The 15275-nt window shown below is 35.2% G+C and overlaps 1 protein-coding gene across 2 annotated transcripts in view; it reads right to left on the minus strand.

Moving 5' to 3' along the window:
• Positions 1–635: 635 nt before the first annotated feature.
• LOC127862129 (trimethylguanosine synthase-like) overlaps positions 636–15275 on the minus strand; it is a 32336-nt gene continuing 17696 nt past the window's right edge. For both annotated transcript variants that reach the window (XM_052401120.1, XM_052401121.1), the window contains 7 exons: positions 13761–13842; positions 9349–9444; positions 6982–7805; positions 5904–6035; positions 4505–4723; positions 2779–2855; positions 636–1804 (listed from right to left, as the gene is read on the minus strand). In XM_052401120.1, the coding sequence (XP_052257080.1) occupies positions 1601–1804; positions 2779–2855; positions 4505–4723; positions 5904–6035; positions 6982–7805; positions 9349–9444; positions 13761–13842 (1634 nt within the window). In that variant the 3' untranslated portion in view covers positions 636–1600. The remainder of the gene's footprint in view (positions 1805–2778; positions 2856–4504; positions 4724–5903; positions 6036–6981; positions 7806–9348; positions 9445–13760; positions 13843–15275) is intronic.

A 15275-nucleotide genomic window follows, 5' to 3' on the forward strand; every position in this document is an offset into this window, starting at 1 on the left:
ATGTTGGTAAACAAGTATGCAACATATAAAAGCAAATGTCAAAGGATATATGAAATATTTGGGGTAGTACGCAAACTTTTACATAGATTTATCAATAATATGCATATTCTAAGTATAAAAGGGGCAATAATTATGACAAAATGCTTGGTAGAGTTGTCTGGTCTTGTTTATAGGTTGGGGTGATGTTGGTAAACAAGTATGCAAAATATAAAAGCAATATGTCTAGGGACAATGAAAATAAATGGGGTAGTACGAAAACTTTAACATTTGCTGCATATTCTAAGTGGAAAAGGGGCCATAATTATGACAAAATGCTTGATAGAGTTGTCTGCTCTTGTTTATAGGTTGGGGTTATGTTGGTAAACAAGTATGCAAAATATGAAAGCAATATGTGAAGTGAGAAAGAAAATATTTATTTTTTGGGGTAGTACAAAAACTTTCAATTTTACACACAGACACTATCGCTAAGGCTAACGCAGACGCCGGGGTGAGTAGGATAGCTCCACTATATATATTTCATATATATTAGTTGAGCTAAAAATGACAGACATTTCAGGTATATAATTTGTATAAGGAAATCATTCTAAATACAAAATCGTACAAAGCGAGTATATACAAAATGCCAAACAAAAACAGAACAAACATTATTTATTTGTACGCATTACAAACACAGCTCATGAAGTCTCAAATACTGTTAAAAACAGCCCTTAACATTGTGAAACTATTGTTATACCTAAGGCATGTTTAAAAATAAGAACGTGAAGTCTTCAATTGTCAAAAACAAATGAAGCATGATTTCCAAACCAAACAAAGTTGTAAACAGTTCAATAGAATAATGAATTTATGTTTAATTAATTAGCATGCAAAACATGATAATGTGATATCACTGATTAAACCCTGCAAAATACTTCACACAAGCAGAAGCATAAATAACAAGAGCTGTATTCCATCGGAAGACATATGCCCCCGAAAAATGCTTTTTTCGAAACCTAAACGCAGATTTCAAAACCTTAATGCAGACCCTTAGTTCAAGGTCAAGGGGTCAAAAGTTGTGTGCGTATGGAAAGGCCTTGTCCATATTCACATGCATACCAAATGTGAAGGTTACATCTGAAGCGACATAGAAGTTATGAGCATTTTTCTAAACCTAAACGCAAAAGTGTGACGGAAAGACAGACAGACGGACGGACAGTGCGATCACTTTATGCCCTCCTTCGGGGGCATAAAAATGTATATGTAAGACAGCTTAAATGTTGTTGTTTTGAACATAAAACTATTACAGTGCTTGTACTTGTAGTTGTAAAGTCTACTAAGAAATTCCAAAGTTCTTCCACCTATATCCTCCTTAATTATTTTAGAAGATTAACTTAATCCCCAACATCATCTTCAAAATTTATAGACTTAAATGTTGTTTATGTCTTAAGATGCTTTAATCCTGTCATCTTAGCAAATGTCAGCCAGTAAACTCTCTCCACTTGATATGTTGTCAGCAACTTCAGTCTTCTTCCACTTCATCCCCCTCGTCCTGATCAAGAAACCATATCCTCTCCAAAGTCTTCAAAGTTTGAATGATTTCCCATTCTTCAACATCTTAATCTATTTAACTTTTTCCATCTTTAGCAACCTCAACATCTACGTCAGCAATCTCTGCTTCTTCTTCATTAACCTCTGCTCCTTCTTTTGCCTCCACTTCCTCCCCATCCAGCACCAGTTCCCCGTAGTAGGCAGTAATGGTCTTTAGCTTCTTATTCAAGAAATTCTGCTCCATTTCCATCTTGCCACCTGGACCTGCCAGACTGGTCAACTGGAAACATTCAGGATGAAAAAGTACTTAAATAATTTACTGGAAATGTAAGACAGTAAGCTGACCAGACTGGTTCCCTAAAAATATTCAGAACGAAAGACTGACATGAATGATTATCTGCAAATATTAACAAATAAAAGAAAACATTTTACAATAATTATTTGCCACAATTAAAATCTTTATATGAAATGCAATATATTTGTTTATTACCACACAGACCAATTTAAATGGAGGTATTCTTATCATTAAACTAGAGTGACATTGTCAACAAGTATATCAGTCAATATGGCCTGTACTATATTCCCTTGATCTTAAAACAAGAAATCTGTTTTTTGCATGTAACATCGTCTTGCCATGGGAATAAATTTTTACCAAAGTAATTGAACATCCATTCTCATGCTGGGCAAAGAAACGCTCCAGAAGTGTTGATTTGTGACATTTATCTTTATCATGGGTTTGCCACTCTAATCATGAAAATGTGTTATTTGAACATTCATGCATAATGGGAAAAGTCATAATTAGGGCATATCTGCTTATTGAATAATAAATTCAAGTAGTATCAATCTATGCAAATAAAAATGTTCATTCATGAGCCAACAAAAAGTAAATTTCAAGAAATAGACAAAAACTTGAGTGCTTTTATTATACATAAATATCAATTTATCAAATGTTACTGAAGATATATTCATACGTCAACATTTATCGTTTGAAATGCATGTAAATGAAGCATTTTATGTGCCATCAATTTTGGACAGCAATATGCACAAAAATATAAATATAAGGCCTTTTTTCACAAATTTCTTGAGAGACTTTGCGAGTGATTAATGGCTAGTTATGTGAAAATAATTTCTCAGTCAACATATGAATGCAGCTGCTGCAACGTCCATAATCTTCCCAGTGCACTCATATTATTTTTCAAGTTATCTTATGTGAGTAACAGAGGAATATATAGGATTGCACTGATGTTTACTCACCTGGTTTATGTTCGTGTTTCGAGGGACAAAGAGGGCTATGTTCTGAGAGATCTGTTGGGACACCCTCATTATCTCGAATGTGCATCAGCATTAAGGGAAAACAAGAGCTTCTGTTCAGAGGGTGTATTGTTATCAGCAATCATACACAAAATATTTTGTCATGCAATTTTGATTTTTAATAAAACAGTTTGTATCTGACATCTAGGCGATGAAAAGCAAAAGAAGAATGTTTATAAGCAATATATAGAATTACAAGTTTCAAAGTATCAAATGTTTCTGTCTTCATTTTGAAATATTGTAATTTAACAATAAACTCTGATAAGTGATAGAGTGAAAATACTCTGTTTATATACTTTTTCACACATCGCATTTCCCACATCAGGTAAGTATTTTCATGTGTCTAAAAACACTACTATTATTAAAACAAGCTATGTAATAGCCGAACAATGACTTTTTACCTCTAAATGTGACCTTGACCTTTAAGGTAGGGAGACGGGTGATAAACCATACATTTGTCTCCTGATGGTTAACATTTGTGGTTAAATATATTTAAATAGCATGATGAATGGAGTTAGAGTCCGGACAAGCTATTTTATTGCAAACTTTTACCTTTGACCTCTGAAAGTGACCTTGACCTTTGATGGCTTACATTTGTCACATGTTATTTTAATATCCATCAATATATAGCAAATGGCTGAGTAAGGACCTTTTAGGCAGTTTTACGGCGGAATTTGGTTTTTAACCTGTATGCGTGACCTTGACCTTTGAAGTATGGAGACAACTGTTACACACAACATGCCTTCTCATGATGGCGTACATGTGAGTCAGGTTATTTTAACATCCATTTATGAATAGAAAACAGGTGGCTGAGACAAAAAAAATGGATGAGTCTGGAATCAAGTACAGTGTGTCTGCTATACCAAGCCTGCTTCAAAGGATGCAAAAAAATGAATCTTTCAAACAGAAATGCAGAATAAAATAACAATAAGAGACTAACATTTACATGTATGATACAAAAGTAACAATTATTCCAGTACCTGTTCTCAGAGATTCAGCAACACTTAATAAATATTTGTTGTTGCATTCCTTTTTTTGTTTATTGAATAGAAATGTCTTATGCTGTGTTCTTGTTCATCATTTACCGGTATATGAAAGCTGGGATACATTCAAGAATATGAAGGTAATAAGATTAGAAAAACATACTTTTGAAACTTTTATGGGAAAGGTACTACCACAAATGTTTAGTAAGGCTTACATTTTGTTCTGATTTGATTTGAGTTGCACAATAAAAACAAAAACAAACAATTGAGAATGCTTTACCGGTAATACTTTTCATCAATGCTGAGTTCCAAACCAATTAGTTTATGATGTACAGTGCACAGTTAAGCTAGTTAATCACAATAAACTCCCCTTAAAAACAGAATTCTGACAAATTCATAATATGCGCACAACAATACATCTTTAATACCTTAAATGTTGTTACTTAAGCGAGATTAGGAGATTTTTTGTTGTATTTGGCATGGGTGTAATTCTTGAAACACTTCAGGAGAGGAAAAAAAACGTAACCCTTAATGGCTTCCCCAAAACTTAATAATTTGGCATATACATGAACATAAATTACAAGCTTCTGTTTGTTAAGCATTCTGAGCACAAACAAGAAGAACATGAAATAAATAACGAAATTCATGCTCTGAGGAAAATAACTTTGCATGTAGCAAGTAAGGATATGTATTGACGGCCATCATGGTCTCAAGGTCAAATATGTCTGCAGCCAGGTACTGGGGCCCGCCCCAGGGTGGGGACAGGAACACAACATCCGCCCTCAGGGTGGGGCCGACCTTCAGGAAGTCCCCAACAATGAACTCTATCCTGTCCTCCACACCGTACACCGCAGCATTGTGGCGGGCCAGGGCTATCTTGTGTGGGTCTATATCTACAGCTATAACTATACAAGGAATAAGCATTGCTTTAGTATACACTTTTAGGCATAAATAACAATGATATTGACACTGATATGTAATTAAAATCTTTCAGGAGATTAGAAGGTACACAAAAATTGATTCATTTGGAATGGCAATAAAATATGAACAAGAGCTCCTCAGTCAGAGATAGATGCCCCCCAAACAGGGTCTTGCAAACACCCATCACTCAATCATTTGATGATGTATCCAACGGAAAACAATTGAACACTTAATGTCACAGTTACCTTGACTTTTAAACTAGTGACCCCAATTTCAAAAGGGATCATCTACTGTCCAAGGCCAATGCACATGTGAAGTATCAAACCAATCGGCAAATTTGTTGACGAGCTATTGATTGGGAAAGATTTTCACACTTATTATAACAGTGACTTTGACCTTTGACCTAGTGACCCCCATTTCGATAAAGGTCATCTAATGTCCAAGGACAAAGACGCAAGTACACGGGAATCAAGCCAATTGGTCTTTTTGTTGATGAATTATTTATCAGAAACCATTTTCACATTTATTGTGACAGTGACCTTGACCTATGACCCCTATTTCAATAAGGTTCATCTATAGTCAAAGGCCGATGCACATTGGCAGTATCAAGCCAATCAGTCAATTCGTTGACGAGTTATTGACCAGAAACTAACTGGTCTACCGACAGACAGACCAACAGACAGACAGACTGACCGACATCCAGCAAAACAATATACTCCTTCTTCTTTGAAGCGGGGCATAATAAGACGCATAGGCAGTTTATTCTGCCACTGACCATGAAAATACCGGATTTTAGTGCAAGGGTGGAAGAATGTTTATGTGCAGATCACGTGCAAAACTATGTATGGGATCTTGGTCCTCCCTAACCACTAACTGCTGACACTCTTACATACAGATGAAGTTCTGAGTATGGTCTCTTTTAGAATTGAAAGGAAAATAAGTAATATAATAACAGTCATGTAACCTACCAACATTTGTCATAGACTGACTTACACTCTAATCAAAACATGTAAGCAGTATAATACAGTGAACATATTTATAATCCTATAATCAGGAACAGGACGAGTTGGTTGGGATACAAGATTACAATGCCTGGATTAACAATCTAGCCCTTGCCAAGCAGCCCTTACTGGTTTGAAATACACATATCAATGGTTAATCTACCTCTTTCACATGTGAAGGCAAACTGTATGGTGTTTCCGCCTACTCCACAAAATGCGTCCACTATGACATCACAGCGACATCTGTCCGCAACATGCTCAGCAATCTTCTCAGGGGTCACAGAGAACCAGCCCTCTAAACATATGGTAGAGAATTATTAACCCTTTACCACTCAGGTAACTATTTTGACCTTCTTGTAGTCCCTTTAAACTACTGCGCTCGAAGCCACACATCAGCTATTTTAGAGAAAATTGTTAAGTTCAAGGCCTATAACTTCGCCAAAAAATCAATGGATCAAAACGGAACTCACACTTCATTTATAGAGCATGTCGGTAGACTCACATACCCAAAACTTGCTCAATAACTGAAAGCGTTGCATATAAAACCTCCAGAAAACGGAATAACCGTACCAAGAATAAATGGATCGGAACAAAACACATACTTTATCTGTAAGTCATGTAAGAAAACTCACATACCAAAAAATAGCCAAAATATATAAATATAAAAGCCTTAAAAAAAAATAATCTGGAAAACATGAAAATGTTGAAGTCCAAGGCCCATAACTTAGCCCAAAATCAATGGACCAGAACGAAATTCACATGGGGGGCTTCATTTCCAAACCTAAGATACTGATGAGTAGCAAACAGCATAATGCTTCTAAATGAGAATGGGTTAAAAGAAAATAGGTTAGTGTTGGTGTAAACTATGCTAAAAAGTACCTTGTCACGATTTCATGCATGTTGCTGTATGCATTTTCTGCTATTATTTTAAAATTTAATGAAAGGACACACCTAATTTTAAAAATCTCTTAGTTTTAAAATGTATTTATTCCAATATAGTGTGCAGATAATACTTCTTTTCTAATTTTTATTACATTAAAGCATTTGTTTTTGCAAAAATGTATACTATTTAAAAAATCAAATATTCTACATATTTTCAATTTTGTTAGAAGATAATATCATTTAACACAACTTGTTTCAGAATTAATTTCCAAGTTTAAACCATTATTTACGACAATGAAAACATTTTACAATATATACCCATCAACAGACAAATATATTTGCAGTACAACAAAAAATACCTCTGTCCATTCTGATTCCCTCGTCAAACTTGGAGAACAGTCTATACCTCTGTGCCCAATATTTCCTCAGCTCAGAATCATTGGCAATTTCTTCAGTCATTGGCACGCTAGCCTGGCCTTTCCTTCGTCTTTTTCCTTTTCTCTTAGCCTTTAAATGTTTGTTCAAATTGTCTTCACTGACTTTCTCAATGTCGACATTTTCATTCCACATATCTAGATCATATTGCACTGGTTCCCTTTCTTCTTGGCTTTCTTCTATTGTTTCCATGGCAGCCCTAATGCAAACTGGCACACCAAAATTCTCAGTTTGTTCATTTTCATCAACCATTTGTTCCACATGATCACTTGCCACCACTGTTGACCCTGTTTGCATTTTATTCACCATGCTTTCAACCAAGTCATCAACATTTGACTTACTGTTTGGTTTCCATTTATGCACCTCAGGTTTTGAATCTGTTCTATTTAAACTTGGTGGCACTCCAGTTTTATTCTGATTTTCAGGTTTTTCTTTACTTGTTCTTTTTACACTTAAAATCTCCATCACTTCCTCGTCAATATCACTTCCACTGTCAGCATTAAGAGCCTCATCAGGTATAATTGCATTTTCAGGAATGGTTTCAACATTATCTTTACCTGAGGCAGCAAGAAAATGTTTCACTTTACTTAATGTTTTGCTTGCTTTTACTTTTATTTCATTGCCATCTGAATCAAATCTGATGTGTGCTGGATTCTTTCCCATATTCAACTGTTTAGATTTTGCCTTTATGTTTTTTGTGAGATACTTCAACACCCCAACCTGGATGCGTGGCTTCTTACTGTCTGAGCTAGAGATGAAAGTGAAAGAAATATTTAAAAATAATGACTGATATAAAATATTCTATTTTGTATCAATGTTCATTATAAGCAGAAAAGTGAAAGTTTAATGGACACAGCATGCTTAAGTATAAACAACAAAGTGAGCCGAATTCGAAAATGGAATAATTACAACACCATTCACCAAATATTCCAATTGCTAAAAATAAGCTAATTTTTCTAAAGAAATTTCCACTTTGAAACAACTGTTTCCATATTAACATCCATTACATATCTAAAATCAATATAATTCTGACATAATAAAGTAAATTTTACAACAGATAATTTTCAGCCATGGTTACCCTATGAATGGACCCAAAATTAAGTGGTCACTACCTTGGAACTGTCAATGAAAATTAGATGCTGTAAATATTGACTAAATAAAAAAAAAAAATTGAATGCTCAAACAAAAAGTATGAGCTTAAATTTTAAATTGTACAATGAGATGACTTAGGTGCATAAAAAGAAAACAAAATGGTAGTCCTTATATACACATGTAGGCGTGAGGCAAGGAAGTATTGGAAAATCAACTCATCACCATTGGAGTGACATACGCAAAAACAACATCTTGCACTTACCGGTAAGCAAAGCATAACAATGTGTCTATAAAGTTTCATGTTGATACCCAGAAAACTGAAATACTAGTTTTCACAAAAAAGACAAATCTGCAATGAGGTTAGGTATCCAAAATGTGCCTAAATTCAGGGCTCATAACTCTGCAAAGAATATCACAACATGCAAGAAAATAATGTCTGTTACTATTACAATTAATTTACATAGATTAAACAACATATCTATCAGGTTTCAAGTTGATATGCAGAAAACTGACAGACAAGTTCACAACAACAAGTATATGTGTTCAATGATATAAGCATATAAAACTTGCAAAAGTTCAAGGGCACATATTCATAACACTCCAAATAATATCAACAACATATCTATGAATTTTGATGTTGTTAGGTAGAAAAACTTCGGGAAAATTTGTGACACAAAGTGCACATGTGAAAATTGACAGACCAACAACTGATTTTATTTTGTTTTTTGAATAACACTGTGCTTAGAAACAGGCATGTCCTTCCTTGGTGGCTTGAACTTGAAATTCAATGATGAATGATAAAGTTTCAATCGGTAAGCTGTATTAAGCGAACTCTGCCATCAAGTCAGGCGTGAAATTGGCCTTTCAAATAGCAACACTGGATTTACACGTGGTGACATAATGTCTAAAAAGTGTGAACATTTGTGTTATGTTATTAAAATGATAAAGTAACATTTGTGTAAGTTGTGACAAGCTTGGAAAATATGATGGACATATGACCCCCCCCCCACACACACACTGGATAAATGATCTTAAAATAGCGGAGTACAAATTAGACATTAAATTTCAAATTATTCATTATGTTTCCTTCTTTATAACATCAATGAGTATTGTTACAAAATTCATATATCTTTTAAATGAATTTATTTTGAATGTACCAAAACATCCCTCATGATGGGCACAAATATACGCTTGATTACCATGTTTCATCTTCAGGGACAGCAAAGCCTAGAGCCCTCAGAGCAGAGTTGGTATCCTCCTCCTCCTCTTTAGGCAATGTGGCATCTATGGCATGGCTACAATCCCACATGGGAGGCAGTTTTATAGCTAGTTAATACAATAATAATGTCAAGATTGTGTTTTATTAATCTTAACCCAAAACTTAGACATAAAGAAAGAATGTTTAATAAATATTTTTTTAAATGCATTTAATTTTGTATAACGGTACCATACAACTAATTAGCTTTTCTACAATCAAATTCATAACAACCAAGCTTACAACAAAATGGTTAGTTGTTTTTGTTGAAGAACCCCAAACTATTTCTATATAAACAAGAGCACCGCAGAACGGGTGCCACGCTCGGCTGCGAAAGCTTGTCAGATTATTTTTTCTAGAGGTCACAGTGACCTTGACCTTTGACCTAGTGACCCCAAAATGGGTGTGGCATGTAGAACTCATCAAGGAGCATCTACATATGAAGTTTCAAAGTTGTAGGTGGAAGCACTTTGATTTTAGAGCCAATGTTAAGGTTTTAGCACGACGCCGGCGGACGACACAACGAGCTGGCTATGACAATAGCTCGAGTTTTCTCCGAAAACAGCCTCGCTAAAAAATGGACAGAATAGTTGATATTTCTGACATTTTGTTTGGTAGATGAAACAGTATTATTAACTTTTGTAATTGCATATAACTCTAATTCTGTAAAAATGCTGTTACCAAATGTTTTGAACTTTTATTCTGATGTTTTATTCATCAACCTTTTATAATCTGTTATGACTGTTATGATCGTATAAACATGTGTACATGCAACATGAAAATATTTAATTCTTATACTGAAGTCATCTTTTAGAATTGTGAATTATCATAATGAAGTGAGTACTCAGAAAATAAAGTATAATTATTAAGTTAAGAAATATTGCTTTCAAATGTTAAATTTACAATATGTAACAAACACAAAATAAGAAAATTTAAGTACTAGACACAATTTTCTTTTTTTGTCACAGATTAAACAAGATATGTGTTTGTCAGAAACACTATGTCCCCTTCTGCGCTGCTTTTAAGCTATATATTTGACCTTTGACCTTGAAGGATGACCTTGACCTTTCACCACTCAAAATGTGCAGCTCCATGCGACACATGCATGCCAAATATGAAGTTGCTATCTTCAATATTGCAAAAGTTATAGCAAAATGTTAAAGTTGGGGCAAACAAACACACCAACAGACAGGGCAAAAACAATATGTCCCTCACTATAGTGGGTGGGGGACATAAAAAGGGCCCTGTATGTCATGGAGGAAAACATCTTTAAGGCAATTATCAAACACTGAAAAGATCACAATAATAACACCATATAAGTGCAAGAGTAATCATAATGACACATTTAGAAATTGATAAAAGTACAAGAGTGCCAAACTGTCACAAGATACGCCCGTTCGAAATTTTTGGACACCATGCTCAATGCTTGAAATGCACTAAGTGATCTCGAGACCTAGTTTTTGACCCGGCATGACCAATATTTGAACTTGACCTACATATCATTTAGATGTAACATCTGACTAAATTTGGTGAAGATCAGATGAAAACTACTTCAATTAGAGAGGGGACACCATGCTAAATGCTTGAAATGCACTATGTGACCTCGTGACCTCGTTTTTGACCCGGCATGACCAATATTCGAACTTGACCTACATATCATCTAGACACAACTTCCTACCAAATTAGGTGAAGATCAGATAAAAACTACTTCAATTAGAGAGTGACACCATGCTAAATGCTTGAAATGCACTAAGTAACCTTGTGACCTAGTTTTTGACCCGGCATGACCCATATTTGAACTTGACCTACATATCATCAAGACACAACTTCTGACCAAATTTGGTGAAGATCGGGTGAAAACTACTTCAATTAGAGAGCGGACACCATGCTTAATCCTTGAAATGCACTAAGTGACCCCGTGACCTAGTTTTTGACCCGGCATGACCCATATTCGAACTTGACCTAGATATTGTCTAGACACAACTTCTGACCAAGTTTGGTGAAGATCGGATAAAAACTATTTGAATTAGAGAGCGGACACTGCTGTGGACGCCGCCCGCCGTCCGCCAAGGGTGAAACTATAATACGTCCCGTAGAATATGTAATAATTAGCACTATTACTGTTGTTATCCCCACCATAGGCGGAGGGATATTGTTTTGGCGTCTTTCCGTCCGTCCGACCGGCACTTTTGTGTCTGGAGCCATATCTTGAAAATGCTTTGGCGGATTTTATTGAAACTTGGTATGAGTATTTATATGGATAAGAGGATGATGCATGCCAAATGGCATTGCACACCATCTATTAATAATGGAGTCATGGCCCTTTGTATCTTGAAAAAATGCTACTTTTGTGTCCGGAGCCATATCTTGTAAGTGCTTTGGCGGATTTCATTTAAACTTGGTATGAGTATATATATGGATAAGAGGATGATGCACGCCAAACATGTGCCTGTATGGATGCTAAGGATTTCTTCCCAATGTCATTCAAATAGCAGAATATTGGACGACATATTACTATGCCATCAAACATAAATCTATATCAATTTTGTGTCCAGAAGCATATTTGGCGGGGGATATCAATTCAACTGTGCTCTGGTAATATCAAGTTTCAAATGCATGCATTATATAATAGTTTGGATGGCGGACAGGTTAAGGCTATATCCTAGTTATTCTCAGGAGGCCAGTTTAGATCCATAGGTGCAACAACTTTTTCTTTTTTTTTCAAAAATAATTTAATGCATTAAATGGTAAATTAAACAAGAGATGTGTTTGTCAGAAACACAATGCCCCCTATTGCGCCGCTTTGAAGCCATAAATTTGACCAAATGCATGCATTATATAATAGTTTGGATGGCGGACAGGTTAAGGCTATATCCTAGTTATTCTCAGGAGGCCAGTTTAGATCCATAGGTGCAACAACTTTTTCTTTTTTTTTCAAAAATAATTTAACGCATTAAATGGTAAATTAAACAAGAAATGTGTTTGTCAGAAACACAATGCCCCCTATTGCGCCGCTTTGAAGGCATAAATTTGACCTTTGACCTTGAACGATGACCTTGACCTTTAGCCACTCATAATGTGCAGCTCTATGAGAAACACATGCATGCCAAATATCAAGTTGCTATCTTCAATATTCAAAAAGTTATGACCAAACTTTAACGAAGTTTAAAGTTTTAGGAACGAACAAGAAATGTGTTTGTCAGAAACACTATGTCCCCTTCTGCGCCACTTTGACTTTTTTTTTTTTGAAGGATGACCTTGTCCTTCCAGCACTCAAAATGTGCAGCTCCATAAGATACACATGCATGCCAAATATAAAGTTGCTATCTTCAATATTGCAAAAGTTATGGCAAATGTTAAAGTTTGACCAAACCAACAGACATACAGACCAACAGACAGGGCAAAAAAATATGTCCCCCACTATAGTGGTGGGGGACATAAAAATACAATGATATTTGACCTTTGACCTTGAAGGATGACCTTGACTTTTCACCACTCAAAATGTGCAGCTCCATGAGATACACATGCATGCCAAATATGAAGTTGCTATCTTCAATATTGCAAAAGTTATAAAAGTTTACTTTAACCAAGGTTAAAGTTTTGTGACACACACATACAATGACTGACTGACACAATGACAGACAGACAGACAGGCCAAAAGCAATATACCCCCGATCTTTTGATCCTGGGGCATAAAAAGCGCTTAAATCCATGAACGAGTTCCTATGAGAGTGTAATAAATAGAAATTACATTTTTCAAACAATATAAAGAAAAAATTTAAACAAGGAACAAAATTGTCACAAAACCAGGTTTTCAATTTTAAAAAAAGTCTGATAAAGGGAGACAACTAAAACTGAACTAATTGTTTATAATTAACCCTCTTTGTTTCAAAATAAATATATTTTTAGTTGTGGAGACCTTGACCTTGGAGATATTGACGAAATTCTTTTGTGCGACACACCCTCCAATGATGGTGAACAAATCTGCCAAATGATTTTAAAATCTCACAATGAATGACATAATTATGGCCCATACAAGCTCATTTATGGCCATTTTTGACCTTTGAACTCAAAGTGTGACCTTGACCTTGGAGATATCAACGTATTCTTTCGCGCAACACACCATCTAATGATGATTAACAAATGTACCAAATGATTTTAAAATCTCACAATGAACGACAAAGTTATGGCCCAGACAATTAGCTTGTTCCGCCCGCCCGCCGACATTCGCCAATCTAATAACCAGTATTTTCCTTCGGAAAACCTGGTTTAAAACAAACTAGTTTGCAATACCACTCTTTTTTTTATTCATTTCATACCTTGATAAATAATTGCAGACAAATAAGACAACATTACCTGTGAGGCAGAGTAATTGGCCTTTCCTCAGGTGGATCATCATCACCAGAATTGCCCCCCTTTCCATCATGACTGTAACCCCCTTGAACGAACAAGGCACCGTGTTAAAGGATGAATTTTGATAAAATAAGTTTTGTGATTATTATTTGTTAGTATATTTTATATCTTTTTATATAGATATTACCAGACTTTTGTCATAAACAAGACCAGAGACATAGATAACATTATCTACGTCTCTGACAAGACTAACTCCTTTGTCAGCTTTATTCAAGGGAAAGTACTGAGGAATGTGTGGATCACAGGGGATGAAATAACTATCGAGCGAATGGGCAATTAATGGTGATGACATATAATCAAAGTGTCAATTTAAGCGCTTGAGAAATGTGGATGCAACTGAACAAACTTATAATATTTTATGCAAAGTTATTACCGATATCTCAAATTACCCACAATCCATCATATTAACTTACAGAAAAGATATTGAATCAAATGAAGCTTCTTAAATGATGTGACATATGCCCTGATGCATATTCCTTTTGGGTGAAGTAAACACAATGTCAGAGGGTGTACAACACAATTATTGCCTAGAGAAATAAGTGAACAGACTTGTTCATCATGTGTGACACAATGCCTAATACAATGTAAAAATCAACATTCCAATCATTTTTATTTAAAATCTTGAAAATCTCTGCTTTTACCTTCAAATGTGCCTATCACAACTAATCAACACAAACGGGAGATGTCTGTGACACTTAATCTTTGTATGGTCAAAGAGAAAAAATATCTTAAAATTACATAACTTTGCTTCCAGGCATTATGAAGTTATGAAACAAAGCCTTAAAATCAAGTCTAAAATTTAGTATAAATGTGAGTTTTAGCACTGACAGAGTAGCTTGCGAGTTTTAAGCTACCCTTTTTAAAAATCTTTCTAAGGCATTTAGAAGTTCTTTGAGGGAAAAGAAAATCATTGATCTTTGCACTTTGCGATCTTTTATAGTTGACCAAGAACTAGTAACATGGGCATTGTATGCAAGACATTGTCTGGTCATGAAAATTTACAATCCATATAGGCATTGATTAGTAACAGAGTAGAAACAACAAGAGATGTGTTTGTCAGAAACACAATGCCCCCTTCTGTGCTGATTTGAAGCCATATATTTGACCTTTGACCTTGAAGGATGACCTTGACCTTTTATCACTCAAAATGTGCAGCTCTATGAATTACACATGCATGCCAAACATCAAGTGGCTATCCGAAGGGACATAGAAGTTATGAGCATATTTCGAAACCTAAATTCAAAACCTAAATGCAAAGTGTGACGGAAAGAAAGACAGACAGATCACTATATGCCCTCCTTCGGAGGCATAAAAACTGGATGTACATAGCTCCATTATTCAAAGGCCCATAAGACAATTGTTCTTGAACATGGGAACCACATAATTATATTTTATTTATATGTTCACATTTTAATGTGTGCAGTGTTCTAAGTACTCTCAGAATGGCTCTGTATTGAC

This window comes from Dreissena polymorpha, chromosome 16 (assembly GCF_020536995.1).
Source record: "Dreissena polymorpha isolate Duluth1 chromosome 16, UMN_Dpol_1.0, whole genome shotgun sequence".
Classification (NCBI taxonomy): Eukaryota; Metazoa; Mollusca; class Bivalvia; order Myida; family Dreissenidae; genus Dreissena; species Dreissena polymorpha.